The following is a 23,787-nucleotide window of genomic DNA, read 5'->3' as shown; positions in this document are numbered from 1 at the left end:
AATATACTTAAGTGGAATCGCTTGACTTGAGCATTGAATTACAATGGCTGGTAGACTGCTGCTCTTCTTACATAATTTATTTAGTAATTTCTTGCTTAGGATTCAGGCAGAGGTTAATTTTATTCTGCATGAGAAGCAAGTAGTTACCCTGCGTTAATGCTGTGCTGTTCTGCAGCGCAGGGGAAAGTTTTTGTGTAGAGCTTGTATTTGCCTGGTCTCTCAGCAATGGAAAGGACAATTTTACCTACTCCTTTTCTGGCAGTGCATTCTTTGCAAGAAACATTTGCATGCTCAAACTGGCATTTAAAAGTGCAGCCAAGAAAATACCCTAAGACCATTTTATTCCATGCTGTTGCATGTGTTTTTTTAAGAATCAAGTGTGTACTGAGGTGTAGTATGGAACAAGGAGACTTTGCTCTACGAAATTACAGGGGGGCCACTTACCCTGTTACAGGTAAACAAAATGTTAATATGTGACCATGGTGACTTGAGTCTGAGAGCTGCTGCTGCATCTCTTCTGCTTATCTGAGGCAGAGAGCAAACATCCGGTGTGTGATCTTGGAAGGATAAAGTAGGTAAAATGTGCCTCAGCACTCCAGAAACTAATTAGAAACTTTTAGAGCAAATGAATATGTTTGTTTAGGCTCTTAATAAGCTACGTGCTTAACTAGGTGCTTAGAATTTTTTCTGCATCTCGTATGTGTCTTGATTTTCTCCTAAAGTCCTTGACTGCTAGAATCAATGTGGAGGAATTTTCTTCTTTTTTTTTAAGCTCCTTTTTTAGCAAAGTGATTGCAGAGAGCTTGCAAATGTGAAGCAAGTGTGCCACGAGGGCTTAGATGCCAGAAGGCTGCTAATGAGAATATAGCATTTACTTACGTTTAACCTCAGGATTTCTACGTAACTTAATAATGTGTTTGAATCCTTGTGTACCAATCCTGGAGTGCCTCTCCAGGAGGAAAATAAAACATGCCTCTAGCTTAAGCAGTATCCTGGTTTCTCAGATCTGCCAGTTGTCTTGGCCTGCTTCATGCTGTGCATCTGTGGGCCAGCACAGCAGAGAGGGAGTGATCCAGGACTGAGCACCCAGTTTGACCTTCCCTTCGAAAGCCCTCCCTATTCGCATAGGTTCATGTAGCTCTGCATTTAAACCTTTGTGGGGTTTATCTACCGAGTCTGGGAGTCTGGCTCAAGTAGCACATGACTTGGCTGCTGATCTTTATGTTTTGCGATAGTGGTGTTGACCTAACTAGAAGCATCCATTCTTGCAACCATCACTACTGTCAAAAGTGCAGAGATTTTGGACAGATCCTTTCAAGCTTAAGATTGCCTGATCTTCAGCAGAGGAGCATTTCAGGCACCTACAGGCACTGCACTGAGGCCAAGATGGGGATTTGTTTTCAATTAGATTCCTTAAATAACACTTCTGCTACCAACTTTTTTTTTTTTTTTTTTTTTTGTGGAAATCTCATTAGCAACAATTAAAAAAACCAATTTGCTCTGAGGGAGTGATTGCTGACTTGCAGTATTCTGAGTTGGTTAGTGGTCTAGGTGTAAAGCTGGCAGCTCAGACCCTAATTGTTCCAATAACCAAGGAAATTGTTACCATATGTTATTGCTGTAACCTTTACTGTTTTTACCAAGCTTTAGTTGTGCTGTAAAAGCGGTTAAAAGGTTTCTCACAAGAGGAATTAGTTTTTTTGGTTTGTTTTTTTTTTTCTATAATCCAGAGAGCAATGATACTCTGGAGTTTTTGTGGGCTATTTAAAGTGTTTGAAAACCCTGCTTTGCTCTCCAGTAGTTCATGCCTGAGTGTTCTGCCCTGAACCATGCCAGTCACCTGGGGCAAGATAACACACATGTGCCATATCTGCCTCTGCTGCAGTTTCTCACAGTTATGTTTGATTTCAAGTAAAATGGCATCCTTTTGTATAATACAATAACATGCTGTCCTTATGGGGAAACGATGTGTTTATCTTCCATTTATTTTGCTGGCTGGCCCCATATCCAGCTTAATCCCATGTCCAGTGTAGCACAGCTCCCTGCCTGAAGCCCAAATCTGACTCTGTGGGGTCTTCAGGGTGGGATGGTAAGATGTGAGGGGAGCAGAGAGGCCAGACTGAGGCACTGCATTTTACTTCTCAACCTGTGTTGTTGCTGCTTCAGGTAAGGAAGGCAAGAAAATATTGGTAAGTGATAGAAGTTGAATTCATGATTTGCTGTTGATGGGACCAACTTTGGTTGTATTTCCAGATGTGGGAAAACAATAGACCTGAGACATGGTCACTTTATCCTAGTTACTAAGTCAGCTGAGCCTTACTAACTTTCTGTGGTTTTTGCCCAGACAAAATCTGAGCTAAACTCATCAGTGTAAGCAGCTTTTAGTTTTTTTAGTTATTTCTCACACTCATGAGTGGGTAGTTCATTTACATTCTGTTAACAGAGGATAGTTTATTAAACTGAACTAACTGTTTCTTTGACTCCCTTTCCTTATCTTGAAAAAGGAAAGCAATGACATTGACCTTCCTTTACAAAGTGTTGAGATCTACTGGTGAGCTGCAGTGTGTAACAGTACTGCCATCACAAACACTAATCTAAAGGTGAAGGCTTTAGAACAATAAAGATAGTTATCTATTTAAGTAACTTACTTTAAAAATAAACAGGTATTTTACAGAAGGAGCTCGTGGGAATGTTACCAGCATAAAAGTTAGCTGTAATGCCTTTTGTGACTGCCAGTTAAATAGCTAGTGATCTGATGATTTACACAAAGACAACGCAAATTCCTTATGCATTCCTGCCTCAGTGCCGCTCCACACGCTGGGTGACAAGAAGCACAATTCTTTCTCTTTTTTGCCATGGAAATTGCTGGTTAAAGCTCAGTACTTCAGTATATGCAAATTCTGATTTACTGTTCAAAGCCTCAGTGCCATGCTGTATTGTCATAACAGATACTGCAGTCCAACCATGGGCTGTTAAATTCAATGGGGTTTGCACCTGTTTTGGTAACAGATGCAAACAACTTTGTTTGACACGTCTCAAATGCACAAACTATAAAATGCTTTTGGCTAATTACTCCGTGAATGTTTGGTCTGCATTAGCCAAACTTCACATTGCATAAAGGTCTGTAGAGTCTTTTTTTCTTAGTGTCAAAAACCACTGTCATCTATAACACTGAGATATTTCTGCTTTCTTCAGAAGAGAAATTGTTGAGTATGTTTTGGGTATGGATCAGAGAGAGGGGGGAAAAAAAAAGTGAAGTGCATGTCTAAAACTTTTTTTTCTTTTTGAATATCCATTCTGATTACTTATCAAATGCTGCAGGCTCACGGAAATATTTCCTCTTTCAATCAGGCTTAATTTTCCTCCTATAGTAACTGTGAAAAGCAGAGGAATAACAATGGGGTAACTTGGAGGGGAAGTGGTTGGGTGAATGAGTGATTGTTTTGGGAAATGTGTGACTGTGCTCAGCTGCAGTACTTTTCCCCTGGCTCTGAATGCTTTGCAAGTATCCGTGCATGTGCCCTCCCAGTGGCCTAGAGGTGGGCTGGGAGATGGAGACAAGTAGAGAAAAGGCACATGCCAAACATTTGGTAGAGCTCTGTGTGTGAATGTTTTGTTTCCTGAATCCCAGCACAGTGTTTTAATCACACACCGTTTTCCTCCCAGGCTTTTTATGTGAAATAAATACTTGCCTGCAAAATGTTTTATTCATATCATCGCAAGAGAGTGCTGGTAACTGTAGTTTGAAGGTAACAACTGTAGTCTTGTGCTCTGTATGTTACTGTGGTTCATGGCTGATCAAATTGTTATGCAGAGTCCCCTCTGCAATGTATTTATTTGTCTGTGTTTAAGCATTTTGCCCATCCCGGGACTTGTAGCCTTTCCTATCCCTTAAGCCTGTTCTGTCACTTCAGAGTAGCTTCAGGCAGCTGGCATGTGAAGGTTGAACCTGACTAAGCAGTGCACCTTCCTTTCAAACAAATTTTCACGATAAAGAATTGTCGTAGTTTAAGCCCAGCTGATAACTCAGAACCACGCAGCCACTCGCTCACTCCCCCACCCCCTTCCTCCCCCTACTCCCAGAGGGATGGGGATGAGAGTCGAAAGAATGTAACTCCCACAGGTTGAGATAAGTAAGATACCACTAACTAAGGTTAACGCAAATCACTACTGCTACCACCAGTAATAATAATGATAAAGGAAATACTTTAAAAGTATCTGCTACCACCAATAATAATAATGATAAAGGAAATAACAAGGGAAAAGAATACAATCTCTCACCACCTGCCAACGGATATCCAGCCCAACCTAAGCGGTGATCTAGCCCTTCGGCGTAACTGCCCCCAGTTTTTATACTGGGCATGACGTGCTGTGGTATGTGGTATCTCCCCCAAAATATAATGACCTTTGAACAAGGTTCATGACATATTTAGATCTGGTTTAGTCCCCATTTAAAAACAATGGGAACTTAGAACTAAACTGGAACTTTAAATCCAGTTTCTCTGAGCAGTGCCAGATGCCTGTTCAATAGCTTTCCCCTACACCCACTTCCCTAGCCCATCATTCAGATCTCAGACACATGAAATAATTTGACCGATTACTTGAGTTACTCAAACTTCACAGAATGGCTTAGGTACCTTTGAACCACCTGCATTTATACACCCTGAAACATGACAGCAGCTGTATGTTGAACATCAATTGAATACAGGTCATGCGTGGGGTAAAGGCATGACTGATTGGTGTGCCTGGCATGGCCATGCATTAGTTCTGATTAGTGCCATGGGGCCCTTTAAGTACTATATTAGCCATTGTTAAAAGAGGTGATTAGTGTATGTTAGCTGTGCAACCTGAAGTGATCTTCAAATAGTGATTTCTCTCTCAAGTGGGGCTTCCTCTTGTGACCTCTGATCTGCCAGTATGTTAAAAGCTTTGTAAGTGATGGAGCTCTTTATTCCTTGTGGTGTGATTGATTGGGATTCCTTCACACTGAACTTTGCCTGTTGTTCTCTTTTGTTTAGGAGGTCCTCCAGCAGCTGATTGTAATGAATTTACCAAATGTTTTAATGATTGGCAAAGATCCTCTTTCTGGTGAGTAGTTTGTTGGGTTCTTAACCCTCTGCTCCTGAAATGCTGAATAAAATTTCTATTTGTTTTGTTACCTTAAATTAGAATAGAATCATATTATTGTTTAGATTGGAAAAGACCTTTAAAATCATCAAGTCCAACCATTAACCTAGCACTGCCAAGTCCACCTCTAAACCATGTCCCTGAGCACCACATCTACACATCTTTTAAATACCTTTAGGAGTGGTGACTCCACCACTTCCCTGGGCAGCCTGTTCCAATGCCTGACTACCCTTTTGGTGAAGAAATTTTTCCCAATATCCAATCTAAATCTCCCCTGGTGCTACTTGAGGCCGTTTCCTCTTGTCCTGTCACTTGTTACTTAGGATTACAGACCCACACCTTGTTACGACCTCCTTTCAGGTAGTTGTAGAGAGTGATAAGGTCTCCCCTGAGCCTCCTTTACTCCAGATTAAACAACCTCAGTTTCCTCAGCCATTCCTCATAAGACTTGTGCTCCAGACCCTTCACCAGCTTCGTTGACCTTTTCTGGACCTGTTCCAGCACCTTAATGTCCCTCTTGCAGTGAGGGGCCCAGAACCAAGCACAGTATTCATGGTGCAGCCTCACTAGTGCTGAGTACAGGGCGACAATCACTTCCCTGGCCCTGCTGACCACACTTTCTGATACAGGCCAGGATGCCGTTGGCCTTCTTGGCTGCCTGGGCACACTCTGGTTCATGTTCAGCGGGCATCAGTCAGCATCCCTAGATCCTTTTCCGCCAGGCAGCTTTCCAGCCACTCTTCCCCAAGCCTGTAGCATTGCATGGAGTTGTTGTGATCCAAGTGCAGAACCTGGCACATTGCCTTGTTGAATCTCATGCAATTTGCCTCAGCCCATTGATCCAGCCTGTCCTGATCCCTCTGTAAAGCCTTCCTGTTCTCAGGCAGATCAGCACTCCCACCAACTTGGTGTTGTCTGCAAACTGACTAAGGGCACGCTCGATCCTCTTGTGCAGATTGTTAATAAAGATATTAAACAGAACTGGCCCCAATACTGAGCACAGGGGAACAACACTTGTGACCAGCCACCAACTGGATGTATCTCCATTCACCACCACTCCTTGGGCCTGGCCATCCAGCCAGTTGTTTACCCAGTGAATGATACACCAGTCCAAGCCATGAGCAGCCAGTTTCTTCAGGAGAATGCTCATGACATCGTTGTAGAGTCCTCTGGAGTTACTTGCCCCTTCTTCCAAAGGTGATAAATTCTCCCTTTTTTTACCTTTGATTTCCAGCCAAAGTCCTCTGTTCAGCCAGGCCAGTGGGCTTCCCTGCTGGCTTGTCTTCCTGCACATGGGGATGGCCTGATACTGCACATTTAAGATTTCCTTCTTGAAGAATGTCTAGCCTTCCTTGACTCCTTCAGAGCTGCCACCCAAGGGACTCTGTCAACCAGTCTCCTAAACAGGCCAAATTGCAAACATGCTTTTAAACAAACTGTACATATTTGCAGCCAAACTACAAATATTTGAATACTTCTGAGTCTCAGTTTGATAGATACACTTAATAGATAGATAGATACACTTAATAGATAGATAGATACACTTAATAGATAGATAGATACACTTAATAGATAGATAGATACACTTAATAGATAGATACACCACTTACATTTACATACCTGTACATAGAAATGTAATATCTGATATATGTGTGTTTGCATGTCAAACACATATTAGTGAATTGGTTCTTGACTTTCAAGCAGTTGCTGCTCTAACTGCAGCATGTCTCTTCGCTTATTGCTGCAAGTGACCAAGGATACAGTCTGGAGAATTGTTTGTCCTCCCAGTTTTCTGCCCTGTGTGCCTGTATAATTTGATTGGATATAAGGAAGAAATTCTTTACTGTTAGAGTGGTGAGGCACTGGAATGGGTTGCCCAGGGAAGTTGTGAATGCTTCATCCCTGGCAGTGTTCAAGGCCAGGTTGGACAGAGCCCTGGGTGGCATGGTTTAGTGTGAGGTGTCCCTGGCCATGGCAGAGTGGTTGAAACTAGATGATCTTAAGGTCATTTCCAACCCTAACTATTCTGTGATTTTATGATTCTATAGCCAGTTCAGTTGCAGCAATATGTACACATCAGAATAGTCTTGCAGAATTGCCCTAAAGTGTGAAGGAACTGTTGCAAATGAAGTGTGGGAAGTGAAATATATGTGGTGGGGAGAAAAACATCTATCTGGCCGTGTTGTTTAGGCAAAGACATCTGCCACTTGAGGTGACACATCAAAAGTGGCCTGGAAACCAATGAGCTCCTGTCCAGAGTCCAGTGGTTTTGGTGAGGTAAAATGAAACCTGTGAAGTCTGAAAATAAAGGAGACTTCTCTGTAGAATCACATTTCTGAAATGAAAGGTTTTATTGCTGTGGCTTTTTTTCTTTTAATTATTTTTTAATGCCCATTCTGTCTCTGCCTTAGCCTCATGCTGGTATCAAGGACACTATATTTGTTTTTACCAAACAAGGAAAAGTGGATGAACCTTGTCAGCAGTGATGGGGAATGGCGCAGTAATCAGCATCTCTAGAGCAAACAAATGGCAGAAACCTTGACAAGAGATTTTTATCTTGCTGCTTTTAGCAGCAGTAGTATTAACTTGGAGATGTTGGATCACTGAAACTCAGAGTTTTGGCACTTTTGCAATAAAATCAAGCTGTGAGTAAGGCACCCACATGTTCAGCAAGCAGATTAATGTCTGCAATGCTGGTCTCGATTCTCCTGTACAGGCTACTGTTATGGGTAAAGAAGGAAATAGAAATGCAAGGGCTGTTGCTTTTCACAGTTGTACAGGCACTGGACAGAGCCTGGGCTGCTAGCATCAAGAATGCTATTCAATAGAGATGTTTGGGCCAACAAGGCAGTATCTCTGCTGGCTAAGTATCAATGGAAAATCCTGGCTGGTTTCTTGTCATGGCTATTTCTGAGCGACATTTGGCAGGAGACTCATAATGGAGTAACCACAGTGTTGGTTCCTGGGGAAGCTGCACACTTGAAAGCTGTCCTGTATTTAACTATAATTTCCCATCATTGGCTTGCTGGTTTTTGTCAGCACCATAGATCTTTATTTCTTTGAAGATGTGTCTTGTAGGAAGGATGTTGGTCATCCGTGTGTTCCCGTCTTCCAGCTCCTTTAATCACAACCAGAAAATTTTGCACAACCAGTCCCAGCTTAGAGACTACAGAGGAGAGTGGTGAACAAAGAAAGACTCGATGTACTTGCTCCGAAGAATGTATTCAAGGAGTAAAATGTCTGAGGGATAGAATTTCAAAAGAAGTTCATCTTAATCTTAGCTTTAAGCAGATGATCACTGGTAAGATGTGCTGAAAAATGGTTAGAGAAGTGGAGAACTAGAACTTCTTTCAGGAAGAGGAACCTGGCTGAGGAAGCTTGGAAAGGGACCAGGGAGGAGAAAGCTGAGAAGTTAGTGAAACCAGTATAAAAAGCTGAATGAAATAGGCTGTGATGAGCCATGTGGGTGAGCAATGACTGGGTGACTGTCAGGTTGATGTCCTTGTTACTGAATGTGTCAGAGAGGAGTGAGAGGAAGGGAAAAACAAGTGAAACAGATCTCCCTAGTCAGTGAGAGACCTAAAGGAGGGCTGCAGATTGAATAGAGAGATGTGAGGACAAAGCAGTCATCAGCATGGAAAGTGGTGCTTCTGGCATGAATACAGAGACTCCCCAAGGAAAGGTGATGGGGAAGGGAGGAGGCAGGGGATGACAGCAGTGAGGTGAGAAGAGATGATGGAGACAGTTATCTGAGGGAAGTGTTTAAAAGCAGCAGGAATGGTAGAGGAGAAACCACTTTCTCTGCATCAGTGATCCAGTCCAGAGACAGTGATCCAAACAGACTGAGAGGGAAAGAAGAGTCCTGAAGGGGGCATCTGCGAAAGCAGTGCTGGGCAATGTGGGGAGCACTAGGAGCTGGAGACCAAGGCACAGGTGGTCTGTGGGGCTGGGGTGGGTGAGAGGCAATAGTAAAATTTCAGTTTTGCCTTCCCTGTCCTGTGAGTTGTCCTTTTTGAGCAAAGGAAGAAAAATTGATCCCGCAATCATATTCCTGAAACAAATACAGTGTTGCTCTGTACTGTTTGAGCTGGGAAGGCTCCTAATGACTGTATTGACTCCATAGGTCCAAGAGCAGAGAGCTGTTAGAAAATTCGATATGATTCACGGTGTAACAACTTCAGTGACTTAATCCTTTTAACAAGCCCGCGTGATGTGTTGCCATGCATGTTTTTCAGCTGTGTTCACCAGTGCTGTCTGCAAATTTTACTTTTATCCTTCTAAAACACAGCCAAAAGTGGTGTTAGGTGTATTAAATTATAACCAGAACAGCTCTGAAGCTGAGAATGCTGTTCTTGCTATTTAGGTCTCATTTGGCGTTCAACAGTTGGGACTATTGAGGGCTTCTGCATTTCTGCTTTGTTTGTGAGACTATTGGCAAAACGGAGTGGCCATCATAGAATCATAGAATAGTTAGGGTTGGAAAGGACCTTAAGATCATCTAGTTCCAACCCTCCTGCCATGGGCAGGGACACCTCACACTAAACCGTGCCACCCAAGGCTCTGTCCAACCTGGCCTTGAACACCGCCAAGGATGGAGCATTCACAACTTCCCTGGGCAACCCATTCCAGTGCCCCACCACCCTTACAGTAAAGAACTTCTTCCTTATATCCAATCTAAACTTCCCCTGTTTAAGTTTGAACCCATTACCCCTGTCCTGTCACTACAGTTACTGATGAAGAGTCCCTCCCCAGCATCCTTGTAGGCCCCCTTCAGATACTGGAAGGCTGCTATGAGGTCTCCAGGCAGCCTTCTCTTCTCCAGGCTGAACAGCCCCAACTTTCTCAGCCTCTCTTCATATGGGAGGTGCTTCAGTCCCCTGATCATCCTCGTGGCCCTCCTGTGGACTTGTTCCAACAGTTCCATGTCCTTTGTGTGTTGAGGACACCAGAACTGCACACAATACTCCAAGTGAGGTCTCACGAGAGCAGAGTAGAGGGACAGGATCACCTCCTTTGACCTGCTGGTCACGCTCCTTTTGATGCAGCCAGGATACGGTTGGCTTTCTGGGCTGCAAGCGCACACTGAAGCTGGCTCATGTTCATTTTCTCATCGACCAACACCCCCAAGTCCTTCTCTGCAGAGCTGTTCTGAATCTCTTCTCTGCGCAACCTGTAGCTGTGCCTGGGATTGCTCCGACCCAGCTGTAGGACCTTGCACTTGGCATGGTTAAACTTCATAAGGCTGGCATCAGCCCACCTCACAAGCGTGTCGAGGTCCCTATGGATGGCATTCCTTCCCTCTGGCCTATCAACTGAACCACACAGCTTGGTGTCATCGGCAAACTTGCTGAGGGCGCACTCAATCCCACTGTTCATGTCACCGACAAAGATGTTGAACAAGACCGGTCCCAACACCGATCCCTGAGGGACACCACTCGTTACCGGTTTCCAGCCGGACATCGAGCCATTGACCACAACTCTTTGCATGTGGCCATCCAGCCAGTTCTTTATCCACGAGGCAGTCCATCCATCAAATTTATGTCACTCCGATTTAGAGACAAGGCTGTCATGTGGGACAGTGTCAAACGCTTTGCACAAGTCCAGGTAGATGGCATCAACTGCTCTGCCCCTGTCCATCAGTTCCATAGCCCCATCATAGAAGGCCACCAAATTGGTCAGGCAGGATTTCCCCTTAGTGAAGCCATGCTGGCTGTCACCAACCACCTCCTTGTTTTTCATGTGCCTTAGCATGCCTTCCAGGAGAATCTGCTCCAAGATTTTGCCAGGCACAGAGGTGAGACTGACTGGTCTGTAATTCCCTGGGTCATCCATTTTCCCCTTCTTGAAAATGGGGGTTATATTTCCCTTTTTCCAGTTGTCGGGAACTTCACCTGACTGCCATGAGTTTTCAAATATGATGGCCAGTGGCTTAGCAACTTCATTCGCCAGCTCCTTCAGGACCCGCGGATGGATTTTGTCAGGTCCCATGGACTTGTGTACGTTTAGGTTTTTAAGATGGTCTCGAACTATCACTAAATCACTAAAAATGCAGTAGCATTTTGGCTTTTCCATAGGAGAAGGAACATGTCTGCTGGGTTTAGGAGCTTTACCTGCTTTCACGTTCAATAAATCATTTTGTTCCAGGTCGTGGCAATTTTGCCTACTTTAGTTCTGTGGCCATGAGCATAAGAGTTGCAAAAATATTTGTAAGAAGATGAAGGCTTTGACTGGTTTCTATAATATAGGGAGCTGAAAAGGAACTTGAAAGTTTAATTACAAGATTTAGAAAGTTTTCCCAGGAATCTGACTTGCAGAAAGGTGCAGTTGATGTTACAGGATTTACTCCCTTCTCTGTATGGTAGAGAGCTACTACCATTAAATTTCCTCTGCTTCTGTGTTCCTCTGTGTTTTTTCTTGCTGAACAGCTTTTTCACTTAATTCCTGCACCACAAATTCCCCAGTGATCAATATGGGAATCATCAGTTTATCATCTGTATACATCACTGTGATCAGTTTCTATAATTATCTCTAGGTTTTCCATGCCTTATGCAAAAAGAATATCAGCATAGAGTACTAGTCCTGAGCCTCTATTTAAAGGCATTGACTAATTTCTTAGTTTCTAGACATGCTTAGCTTAACACAGCTAGTGAGTGTACTTGGAAAGTGATGGCAATTAATCCTTTGAAACAGTCATAATTAATGAGGCTGTGGGTGTGATTTTAAATTTTTTTCAGACCAAGAATGGAAATGAGGTTTTATTTGCCTGAAGTAGGCTCATTTCTGTCTTTTCAGAAAATGTTGCTATTTAGATCTTCTTTTCAAATTGCACATTAAGTTTGTGAATGGGAGAGCCCAAAGTCCCTGCTAAAAAGTGTCTATAGAAACTGTCTTCATTAAAATCATAAAAGATGTCTACTGTCACTGGGGTATTTTTTCATGTCTGGTTTCCTTCCTCATTTTGTTTCACGATTCTCCAGAGGCAGAAAGGTTCATAAAAGATGAAGTTAATAACAAAACACTGTCTCAATAGTGTAAATCTAGCAATAAAGCTTCTCTCACTCAGCATGCTGCTATGGTTGGGAAAAATGGCACTTGTGTGTTTTACTACTTAACGCCTTCTCTGCACATCCACCACCACTGCACTGCACATGCACTGGTACTCCCTCTCCTCCACTGCTCCGCTCTCCTCCACTGCAGACACGTCGAAGTTGAAATGTGCAGAAAGAAGTGGCACAAGCTCAAGATTTCGAATGCTTGGGCGCTCTCATTCCTGTTTTCTCTGACATCTTTCCTAGCACACTCTCCTTTTTTTTTTTTTTTTTTTTGCTTTTGATTTACATTGGTCCTCCTTGTTTTGTTGCTGTGTCTGTTAATCCCAATGCCTGCCTTCTCCCTGGGTCCTGCCATCTGTTTCCCACCCTCTGTATTCTGTGAGAGCAGAGTAGTCTCCTGGCTTTGGTACAGGGAGGCTCCCAGGATGCACAAGTGGTGCTTGGGCTTTCCCTTCTTTGTTTTCCAGAAAAACCACTGGCTTCTTCTCACGGCTGGGAGCAGATGATCTTTCTGGAAATCCCCCAGGTTGACAGCTCCCTTGCAGGCAGAAATAGGTGTAAAAGAAAAGAGGTTTGGGGATGTTCTTGGTGTTTTGGGGTTTTGGTGGTGGTTTTGGGTATGGTGTTTTTTGTTTGGGTTTTTTGTTTGTTTGTTTGTTTTGGGGGGTAGTTTTTGTTGGTTTGGGTTTTTTTATTTGTGGGGGTTTTTTTTATTTTATTTTTTTATTGGCACCTGTCTGTTTACATGCTAGTTTGAATCCTGTCCATTCATTTCAGCTTGTAGGTACCTGTCTGCCAGGCACTGCCTCAGACCTATGCATTTGCATTCTAGGTTGTAGGAGGACACTGTCTTGGTAAGGTCAGCTAATAAGCCTGGATAGACCCAACAAACTTTCTTCCCAGCTGTCTAGGAAGAGCTTGTGTCATCCCAATGAGCCAGCACAGGGAAGCCTGCGCATTCCTGCTTATGTGGTTGCGCAACAAGCTATACCAACTTGTTGCGTTTTAGCACAAATCAAGCCTTCTGAAAAACATTGCAGGATCATTCACTGTTCAGGAGGCGTGACTAAATTAGCAATAAAGATCACTTCTTTTTCCTCAACATGATTTACAGGATAAATATACTGTCCTGAGTGTGGAACCTAGCTGCTGTGCCATGTGATAATCCTAGATGTGCTTCTGATACACTTAGTAATCTTCGGCACTCCACTCTCAGCTCTCTTGTATCTGAGATGAAAGGGGAAGAGGGGTAATTAATCCCTTCTTGGCTCATTCTGAGGTTTAATTGAAAACTTGCTTCAAAGCACTTCAGTTTGATAGAGAGATTTTTTTCACACATGCCCTATTTCTTCTAAATATCTCTTGTAAATAATGTCATCCTACATGACTTTAAAATGTTACTCAAACCTGAGTATGAGTTATCTTGGGGTGCCTTAACGCCAACAAGCTGTCTCCACCCCATGGGAAACAACTTCTGAATGAAAGCCCAAGGAATTTGTCTCTTTAAAACAACCACACATGATCTTGTCAAACATTTGTGTGGCTGGCAGAGTAGATATGCTAGGTAGACCTTATAACCTTAAAAGCTTTTCTAGTGAGCAATACAATCTCGCTTTCATTACATGTCCATAGCATGTCAGCAAGCAGAAAATAACTTTTTAAAAAAGAAATCTTGGAAAACTCCTGATAGCTAAATTTTCTGTGAAAGCTGCTAGTGAGGAGAGCAGACTGCCAAATGCTGTTTAAAACAGTAGCAAATGCTCATGGTTACCTTGAGTCTTTTAATTTCTCAGTTTTTTCTATAAACTCTGGCTTGGCCTTCCCTGCCAAAGGGGCTTGCCATGTCTGTCTTGACTTCTCTTCTTGATGGGAAGGCCCAAGTGGGGACAGGGTTTCACAGTGGTGTTTCCAGGTAAGGTCAGGCCCTGAGTTGACCAACCCAGACCAGGGCTGACCTTGCTAAGTTAGTCTGCAGTAATAGCTGAACGTGTTTTAACTCACAGGGTCATGAGCATCACTGATGCCATCTGTTATCTCATGGAGAGAATAGCACCTTTGGTGCAGAGAGGTAAAGTGTAGTTTCAATGGCTTAAATAGCTTGCATGTCTTTCAGATGGTATAGATGTTCTCGGTGTTGGAAAGTAGCTCTGATGTTTTCTCAAATGAGTGATTCTAAGCCACTAGGCTCACCCTGAGGACAGCTGTGATGCCATGGTGCCTGGGTTGGAATTTATGGTCAATAATGAGGTACCATTGGAGCATGCAGGGGTCAGAGCAGTTGTCTGATGTGATCCAGAGCAAGCAACCTGGTGGCTACTCCTTCAGTCTCTCATGGAGATGTTCTGCCCCACCTATGTTTGGGAGAATGAGAGACACGCTTTGTAAGTCCAGTTATGGACTTGCCCTCCATAATTTAGCAACTTGCTTTCATGTCATGCTCTGCATTTAATGCCTGGTCTATATCTTCTCTGAAGCTGATGCAGAGTGAAACTGATGCCGAAACTCTGAATACTTGTTTTCATGAAAAATGTCTTCTGATCAAACCTGAATCTTTGGGTTAGTAGTGCCCTCAAATGAACTGTTTATGAAGTAATAGATTTGTTTTCTTGTTGCTGAGGGCTTTTTTTTGTGACACTACCTAATTTAATGTTGTGCTGTTCAGAATTGCACAGAACTATCGGACTTACAGACTGAAATGTTATGTATATGTTAAATAATAGTTTTCAGAGAAGAGCAAGCCATATGTGTTGCTAGATAAAGGGAAAAGAGTAAGAATGATTGTTAAAAATATTCTGCAAGGAAGTTAACAATATTGTACTTACAGGCTGAAGCGTGAACTAGCATGTTTTAAATATGTCTGTCTCTGCAGAAGAGAAGTATTTCTGCTTGCAAATGTTAATGATTAAAAATGTGGAACTTCAATGTTGAGAATTCTGGTGTGGATTTGTACATATACCGGTAGCTTTTGTAGGGCGGTCATGAAACATTTCAAATATCAACATTCCAAAATGTCACTGAAAAATTATTCAACAAGTAAGGTACATTTAAAGGCTGGTTTAGGGCAATTGTGTGCCTTAAAATCAGGAAATAGGAAAACATGTTATTTCCAAAGCTGCCTGCACATGGCTGTGCTGGCTTGCAAGTTTCAGAGGATGTAAGTAACCCTTGTGGTAGTTTAGGTCAGTGTGCCTTTGTGCACTGGGGGGGCTGCAGCAGCTTAACTCATGAGTCAGTTTAGCTCCAGTTCCCCAGCCTTGGGTCCTGTACATGCCTCTAACCTTCTGCCAGTATAGTGTTACAAGGGCATGGGGTTAGTGGAGGAACACAGTTGCACTCAGAGAAATTAGTATCTGTCTGTTTAGTGATAGGAGCAATTGAACATGCAAGTAAAGCAGGGTATAAAATGAAAGCATTTATCCCACAGTTACGCATCCTGTATCAGGAAGCCTGCAGATGTATAGGAATGAGAGAAAACTGCATGGCCTGTTCCTCGCTCCATCTTCTCTCCTAGTGTGGATGAGGACAGGCTTTTCCTGGACCTAACTCCATAATGATTTTTTATATCCTCATTGAAGCTCTTTGCCTTATATCTTCCTTTATCTGACTTTGATATACATAAGTTTCTTTACCACCCCACAATCCCCACATTAATTTTATTGAAACAAATTGGCTTAAAGCTGCACCAGTTACCCTTGCGCAGCTTTTTCTCCCCTAACCTTTGGAGGCAACTGGCAGGGCTGTTGGTCGCAGCAGGGTTCCCTGCAGTAACAACCTGTGTGTGTGTCCTCCTCACCCGGCTCCCAGAGCATATGGTTAGCTGCATATTCTGTCTTCTACATCACTCATTTTTTTGATCCCTTTTAGCACGTAGGGTTTCTGCTTCAAAGTGTGAACAGGTTTTGATGCAGAACAGAGGCAGAATTTATTTGCTGAAGCATCTCTCAAAGAGAATTTATGTGCACAGAATGGCATTCAGCTTTTGGAAGTCTGAGTGGCAATTATTTTACGGACAGAGAATTTAGGACAAGTCCTTTCCTTGAAAGTAACCCTCCTTTGCTTCTGCCCAGGCTGGTTTGGTTTTGTTTTAGCATGGGATTTTTTTTGGAGTAGGGGGAAGTTGTGATGGTTTGGTGAGCTTTTTTGCACCCTTATTAATCACAAAACAAAGGACAAGCACTGGCGTATGTGTTGAACCATGTAAAAGTTGTTTTGTTGAGGGTTGGGGGTTTTTTTAGTGTTTTTTTTTTTTTTTTTTCTGGTTGTGGATTTTTTTTTTTTTTGTTCGTTCCCCCCTGCCGCCCACATTTTGATCAGAAAAGCCGCAGAAAATGTAGGTAAGGATACTTAACAGAGGGGAAAAAAAGCCCTGCTGGATCTGGGATTTTAAACTAATTCATAATAATTGTATTGTTATATGGAAATCATGGTAATGTTGTAATTAGCACATACTTATTTTATTGCCCAGGCACTTGTTCAGAGGTCTTATTTCTCTTTTCAGGCAGATATTTTGGAGTATTTTGCAAGTACTGAGCTTGTTGTACATACATGCTGATTCCCTTTTTTCCTTTCTAGGTAAAAGCATGGATGAAATTAAGAAGCTGCTGTTGTTGGTTCTGGGATGTGCTGTGCAGGTGAACATTCATTAAAGGCTTGAAAAATCAGATTTTTTTTTTTTTATTTTTTTTTTTTTTTTTTTTTGAACCTGTTATTTTTTTCTGGAGTGAGAAAATCTAGCCAAAAATCAGTGCTGCATGAACAAATCTCCAGCTCAAGACAGCCTGTGAGCTGAAATTGTGAGAAGACACAATAGGTGAATGAAAGAAATGCAAGAAAAGGAAGCACGCTTTGTGATAGCAGTAGCCTCAATTTGTTGCCAGTGCTTTATCAGCCACAGGATATGTACTCTTGCGACTTAAGTAGTCCACTTTGATAACAAAGTGGGAAGAGATAAGCTCTGAACAGTGGTCTTGATATCAAGATAATCATTGGTTTATTTTCTTACTGTTTTAAAATACGGATTGGACAGTACATATTAGTGCCAAATAAACAGATGAGCTAACAGTCTAAACATTTGTTTAATGAATGCTGGCTTTATTTGCATAATCTTTTCATAGAATATTATGTGTAGAAAATCTGAAATGAATAGATACTTTGTATATTCATGTGGGGATTTTTATGTGGCATTTGTTAAAATAAAGAGACAGGCAATGTATATGGGAAACTCCACAGAAATGCATGACAGTTATCAGATAAAGAAGTCAGTGTTCTGCCCACCAGACCTCTGTGGTGGTAAACAATAGATGATTGCGGGCTCGCCTTTGCTTATAACTGTCCATGTTTGTAGGTTCGTCTGGTGTTTTTTGTCATGCCTTAGGACACTTATCCTGCTGAGCTATGTCAAGTCAATTATGTCAGAGTAAAGCTGTCGAAATATGACTGCTGAACTATCTCCCTGTTGCATTGCAGCACAAAGAATAAAGGTCTGATTTAGCAAGCTGCTGTTTATCCTCAGTCCCTGTTTATGAGAATGAGTTCTTCCCAATGGAAGGAATGGTTGAGACTCAGAACCAGGCCTCAAAAGGGCACTTTAAATGAGTTTAAAAAAGAACTTTAAACAATGCTTAAGTTCTCCACAATGCACAGTTGTTACTAGAAGGGAATAATGTTGTTAGTGTACAATCACAGGTGTACAGATAGCAGATGTCTGCCATAAGTAAAAGATTTACTAAAATCTGTTAATCTGAAATGTCAGTCATTTTTATCCAGAATGTTTCTCAGTCCCATTTCTTATCTAAAGCACATGTTGATTTGGTCCAACAAGCAATGTTATGCATTGATTAGAATAGTATCTGAAGTGATGCATTTCTTTTCATTGCCAAAACCAGGCAAAATGAAAACAGCAAAGCAGACAGTTTAAATGATGCAATGTAAGTGTAGGTTTATGTTTGTGGAGCTCCATTAATGAAGCTGTGATGATTTCTTCCCACAGTTGCCCCACCTCTTGAGCTCACTGCATGTTAAGCTTGTTTTTAAAGAGCAAACCCAGCCATTTAACTTAGCCTTAATTGTACTGACAGTAGAAAGTTTAAAAAATTTAATGCAAAATAAATTTGGTTCATGCTCCATATGGAGCAATGAAGTGTTATTATACCTTCTGGTGTGACAAAGTGTAGATCTTAAAAATTTTGTCATTAGCAATGTAGGGAGGTTTTGAATTTTTTTTTTTTTTTTTTTTTCTTAATTGAATAAGAAAAGGTGCAGTAAGTTTTAGGATATGTAGCACTGTTTCAGGGTGTGTTGTTTTCTTTCAACAGTGTGAAAGAAAAGAAGAGTTTATTGAAAGAATAAAACAACTGGATATTGAAACCCAAGCTGCCATTGTGTCACATATTCAGGAGGTGGGACTCTCAGTGTTGTCTGTTCTGACTTTTTATCTCTCCCTTCCTTGATGTAACTTTTTTTTTTTTTTTTTGTTATGAAATATTAATGCTTGGAATTTCACAATGGATTCATGAACTTCATGAAAACAAGGTTGAATGTGTTACTGCAGTCAGATTGTAAAATGAAAATTAAAGGCATTGGGAACATTACTTGGCTCAGCGGTCTTTTTGAGAGATGCAGTGGTAAATGCCTTGCTTGCCGCTTATAGGATACGTAATTGTTTTAAGGATACATATGTAATATTTCCAAAAAACTGAGTCACCAGCCCAACTGTACACTGGGGGATCAGTCCTTTCAAATCCCTGTGGTGACCACCTCAGTGCTTGCAGCAAGACATTTGCATACTTGTAATGTGCAAGTACACATGCTGTTGATCATAATGTGTATCTGATCACTTTTAAAAATCAGCCTTAATTATTAAAAAAATCTAAATACCAGAAATGGGTGGGTAGTGTTACAATTAACTTTTGTTATTTGCAAATAGATTTTGTTATTTGCAACAAATAAGTTTTGTTATTTGCAATCTGATTTTGGTGAAACACGATATTTATATTTTTGATAGATCAGTAGAAGAACCTGGGGGATGCAGCATATACAGCAAACAGATTTACAAATCAGCCAGTACAAAGACTTTGTTTCTGTTCCCAGGTGACTCACAACCAGGAGAATGTCTTTGACTTGCAGTGGCTGGAGCTCCCAGATATGGCCCCAGAAGAACTAGAGTCTCTCTCCAGGAATATGGTTTTCCACCTTAAGAGGCTCATTGATGAGAGAGATGAATGCACAGAAGTATGATGGCTTCTTTCCCATATCAGACTCATGTGAAGCAGCAGATGCAGGCTCCATTCCTTCTCTTGTCTTGTTTGTGCATTGGATTTCTGTTTCTTCTGCACCTTTCTACTACAATTCTGAAAATCTGTAAAGATTTTTGACTGTTTCATTGATCAGTCATTCATTTTTGAGTGACTACTTACCTGTCTCTCCATTGGTATCTACTACAATCATGGGTTCCAATGTCTTCTCTAGTTTTTTTTTCCATGTGAAGATCTCCCTATCTGTTGCTGACTCATCAGTTCCTTTTGCTTCAGATCTCTGGAGGAAGCTTCTTGCCTTCTTTAACCTGTTAATTTTCTCTCATGTTTTTGACTGTGATTGTGTTGGTTAAAACTCTTAAGTCGCCATTGATTTTTATGAATTCTCAAAGCAGCCACTTATTTTGAGCACTGGAAGGAGAAACTTTTTTTAAGTGGTCTGAACATAGTGGAGATCCTTTCTTCCTCTTTGTAACCTTCAGTCCTGGCTATCACTTGAATGCTGTATACTGCCAGGCTAATAATTTTCTACATTTATAAATAATTTTTAGATACTTTAAAAACTATTTATTATTATAGTATTTCTCTCTTGACACTGCATGCTTCTCTGTATGTCTAGATCATTGTAGATCTCACTCAAGAGAGAGATTATCTGCAGTCTCAGCAGCCACCAAGTCCATTGAAAGTACCGAGTCCAGATTCTTCACCAAACCTAGCCAACCCTCTTTCTAATGAAGACAAGCAGCACCTTGCAGTTGAGCTGGCAGACACGAAGGCTAAACTGAGAAGAATCCGGCAGGAGCTGTGAGTCACAAGTGATTTGTGCTTCTAGAGAGACTTATATGTTAAGTCTTGAGCATCATAAAAATGCAGGTGCCTGCTGGCTTCGGTGTACTGGCCTTCATGGGAGCTGTCAGAATCACAACTTTCAAATTTTTATTCATAGCAGTAGGAAGCTAGTATGTGTGTTCCATCTTTCTTCTTTCTTAATTGTTCTTTAAACACAGAGTGATGGCTACTTTGATTTCTCTTTTTGTGTCTCATCTCTCTCTTCCCCTCTTCAAAATGCCAATGACTGGCTGCACTTTTTAATTATCAGTGGGAAGTCCAGAAGCCAATGAAGCTGGTTATGGCAGCAGTAGCACCAATGAGATTTAAACAGAGGTACTCACTAGAAAAATAATTGTAAACTCAGATCTATAACATGAGAAAAAGCCCTTGCTTTTATGAAGTTGTCATGACAAAGAGACTCTATGTTCAGAATATAGAAGATTTCTGTCTTCTGTTCCAGATTCCCAGGAGTGTCCATATAGTTAATATTTTGGATGGGGGAAATTCTCACTTAAGATTTTTCTAATCATTTTCAGAGAAGAGAAGTCTGAGCAGCTTGTAGATTCGAAACACGAAGTTGAGCAGCTCACACTAGAGCTGCAAAAAATAAAACAGGAGGTAAGATGGGCTCATTTTACTGTGACAGTCTTCCCTATTTAAAAAAAGTCTTTTCCTGTGTGAGGCTAAAAATATTACTACGCCTGTTTTTAATGAAGTTACTCCAGCAAGCCGTTTGATGATTATGGCTATGGCGTAGCAATGCTATACTTTCAACTTACCAGTTGAGAGCAGTCTCTTTTGTTAAGCTTGCAAATAGCCTAGTATTGCCTGAAGCTTATGCAGCATTAGGTATTAGAAATGTCAGTGTCCCAACAGCCTGAAGAACCTCTGTGTCTTGTAGAGAATTTTTACTAGCTAGTACAATTCTCTTACTCCTGAACCAGGGGAATGCTGTTTGCCTACGCTTAAAATACTAAATAAATAGAAATAAACTTTAAAGAACATGCATTGAAGTATTAACCAAGATTTTTCTCTCTACTTACTCCTCACTCCTCACAGAATATCCACCTGGCCTCAGATGCTCGCTCTGCCCGAGCATACAGAGATGAGCTTGACTCTCTGAGAGAAAGGGCAAACCGTGTGGAGAGACTTGAGATGGAACTTGTTCGGTGCAAAGAGAAACTTCATGATGTGGATTTTTACAAAGCTCGCATGGAGGCAAGTGAAAATGGGGGGAAATATTTGCTGAGTAATCCTTAGTGTTTGGATTTTGTTGTGTTACCAGTCCATGTGTCATTTGTCATTGAGCTGACTGTAGCAGAACATCAGAGCAAGTAGAAATTTCCTAACATACACCATAGTTATTGACTTAGCAACATTGCAGCTTCTTTCAGTGGCAAGGAAGATTTGATGCACTGAGAAAATAAATACCCTTTAATTTTAATAAATACTGTGTTTCAGCATTATGTGGCTAAACAAGACAGACCTTTCTGGGTGCTGCTTCTAGAGAATCCAGACCTTTAGTTTAGCCTTGAAAATTTGCTCTTAGGTAAAATCCCTGTCTTCCAGAGTTGTTCCTTTGACCAGCATTTTAAATTTAATATATAAACCAGCTAAATGAATGTGTCGGTATTTTTTCTTTAGGGATTCGTAGCAGATGCAACTGTTGTTAAAATGTCTGGGTGTTTTTAAGCATGACCTAGGTGACAAATTCTTGACACCCCTTTCTTGCAACTGTTGCTTGTAGTATAAAGGAGAGAAAATCTGGATCTTCCCTCGTGCCCTGAGTAGGGTATATCAATGAGCAAGGTATAGTTTTTATCCAGCAGTAGTGCCAGTTACTCAGCTTAGTCACCTGCAGCTATGCCCATCCTGGAATTAATTAATTAACTTAGATTGGAAAGGACCTTGCAGACCATCTACACCAGGTCATTGATCACAGTATGGCTGACCTTAAAATTAGGCCAGATTGCTGTTATTTTTCCATCCTTTGGGTTCTTTGAGCCATCCTCACCTAAATTCTCAATAATTCACGTACACTTCAGCCAAGTCAAATAAATACCCAGACTTGGTGAACACATGGAGGTTCAGTAATTGGCAGTCTCACTATAACTAAATAAAATCCCAGGTCTGTGGTACAAGAATGATGATGTAACTCTCATTTGCCAGGCCTCTGGCCCAAAACGCAAACCTTATTTCTGCTCTATAAACTTTTTGTAAACAATTTCCCCCACCCCTAAGCTAACGGGCCAGCTAGCTGCTGCTGCTTCTGAATAGGTTCACTAAAATGCATAGTTATTAAATGTATGGATAGACTACAAAAGCTTGTCTTCCCTCTCAGTAATTCCTGGTTTACATTAGGAAATATGAAGCTCTGTTTTTCTCCCTCAAGCTGACAAATCAGTCGTGCGTTAACCTGGCACACCAGCTATCACTGTGGCATCCTGGCATTTACCTTTTTATTGTGCACTGGAGTCAGTTAGCATCTACCTCTGCTCAGATAATTTAGCCAGAGCTAGAAGAAGAGTTCTTTAGTCTTGTCTCCATCTGAGATCAAGGGAGTAGCTATTTCTTCTGGTTTTGAGTTCTTGGCCTCCTTGCTTGTCCTAAAGCCAGCAGTTTCCTGCTGTGCTATCTGCATGCTTATCTTGCTTAGCATACCGCTCAGTAAAGAGACCTACACTTCAGTTTCAAATTTTTCCAATTTTCCTCACTCCCTCTTCGACCCTGTCAGTTTTTGGTGAAAGTATTGAGCGTCAGAGGTAAGTGCTGGCTCTCCAAGGATACCTGCCTGAAATACAGTAGTGGGACAAAGAATATTTCCCTTCGATATGGCACTACTCCAGTTGTGGGCCAGCATGTGGCCTGTAGCAAACATAATTGGTGCTGCAAGGGGCTGAGCTCTTCTAATATGCAGCAGGGTTGCACAGCCAGAGAGTTTCACATTCTCACCACTCCCTCTTCCATCATTGATCGAGTCTTGGCACAGCCATGGGCCGCCAGTGTTGTAGTGGTAACATCAGGCCAACTCGACCGGTCTCATGCTGATACACCCAGAGGATTCAACATGGTGCTATTCTGTGGTTTTTATGGTCTTGGAGTAGCACAAAGGCTGTGCACGGTGGCCAGTACCCAACTTTCTGTGGTCCCTCAGTTTCTGTCTTATCTGTCTCAAGTCCCCCACCCATCCAGAAGAAGGCTTAATGACTGGAATCAGTTCCATGTCTGCTCAGATTCCTCCCATTGTTTGGCTTACAATTCCAAGTTGTAAGATTTGTGCAGCAATGTAACATGGTAGAAATTTTTACTACTCGATGGTACAGTGCCAGTTCATCTCATGGCGTTTGCTGGTTGCAGCTGGCTTCCTATGCTCCAAGACTTAAAACCTGAACAAGTCATATAGAGACGCAGCAATGAAAATGTAGGTACATAAAGTATACCGTAAGCTACTTTTCTTTGGTAACATGATGCCTTAGGGCTCATAGTGTCTTGACAGGATTGTTAATAAGTGGTGCCAAATCAGT

At 41.7% G+C, this 23,787-nt stretch overlaps 1 protein-coding gene across 1 annotated transcript in view; it reads left to right on the top strand.

Annotated features, from left to right (window-relative positions):
- The window catches only part of CCDC88C (coiled-coil domain containing 88C), a 98,621-nt gene that overhangs the window by 35,396 nt on the left and 39,438 nt on the right, over positions 1–23,787 (top strand). The window contains exons 4-10 of the mRNA XM_080620188.1: positions 5,019–5,088; positions 16,752–16,810; positions 18,494–18,577; positions 19,269–19,409; positions 20,052–20,236; positions 20,800–20,881; positions 21,323–21,481. Of these exons, the coding sequence (XP_080476314.1) occupies positions 5,019–5,088; positions 16,752–16,810; positions 18,494–18,577; positions 19,269–19,409; positions 20,052–20,236; positions 20,800–20,881; positions 21,323–21,481 (780 nt within the window). The remainder of the gene's footprint in view (positions 1–5,018; positions 5,089–16,751; positions 16,811–18,493; positions 18,578–19,268; positions 19,410–20,051; positions 20,237–20,799; positions 20,882–21,322; positions 21,482–23,787) is intronic.

Source organism: Psittacula echo (assembly GCF_963264785.1).
Source record: "Psittacula echo genome assembly, chromosome: 5".
NCBI classification, from domain to species: Eukaryota; Metazoa; Chordata; class Aves; order Psittaciformes; family Psittacidae; genus Psittacula; species Psittacula echo.
The sequence above is the reverse complement of the archived record's forward strand: the minus strand, read 5'-3'. Positions and strand labels throughout refer to the sequence as shown.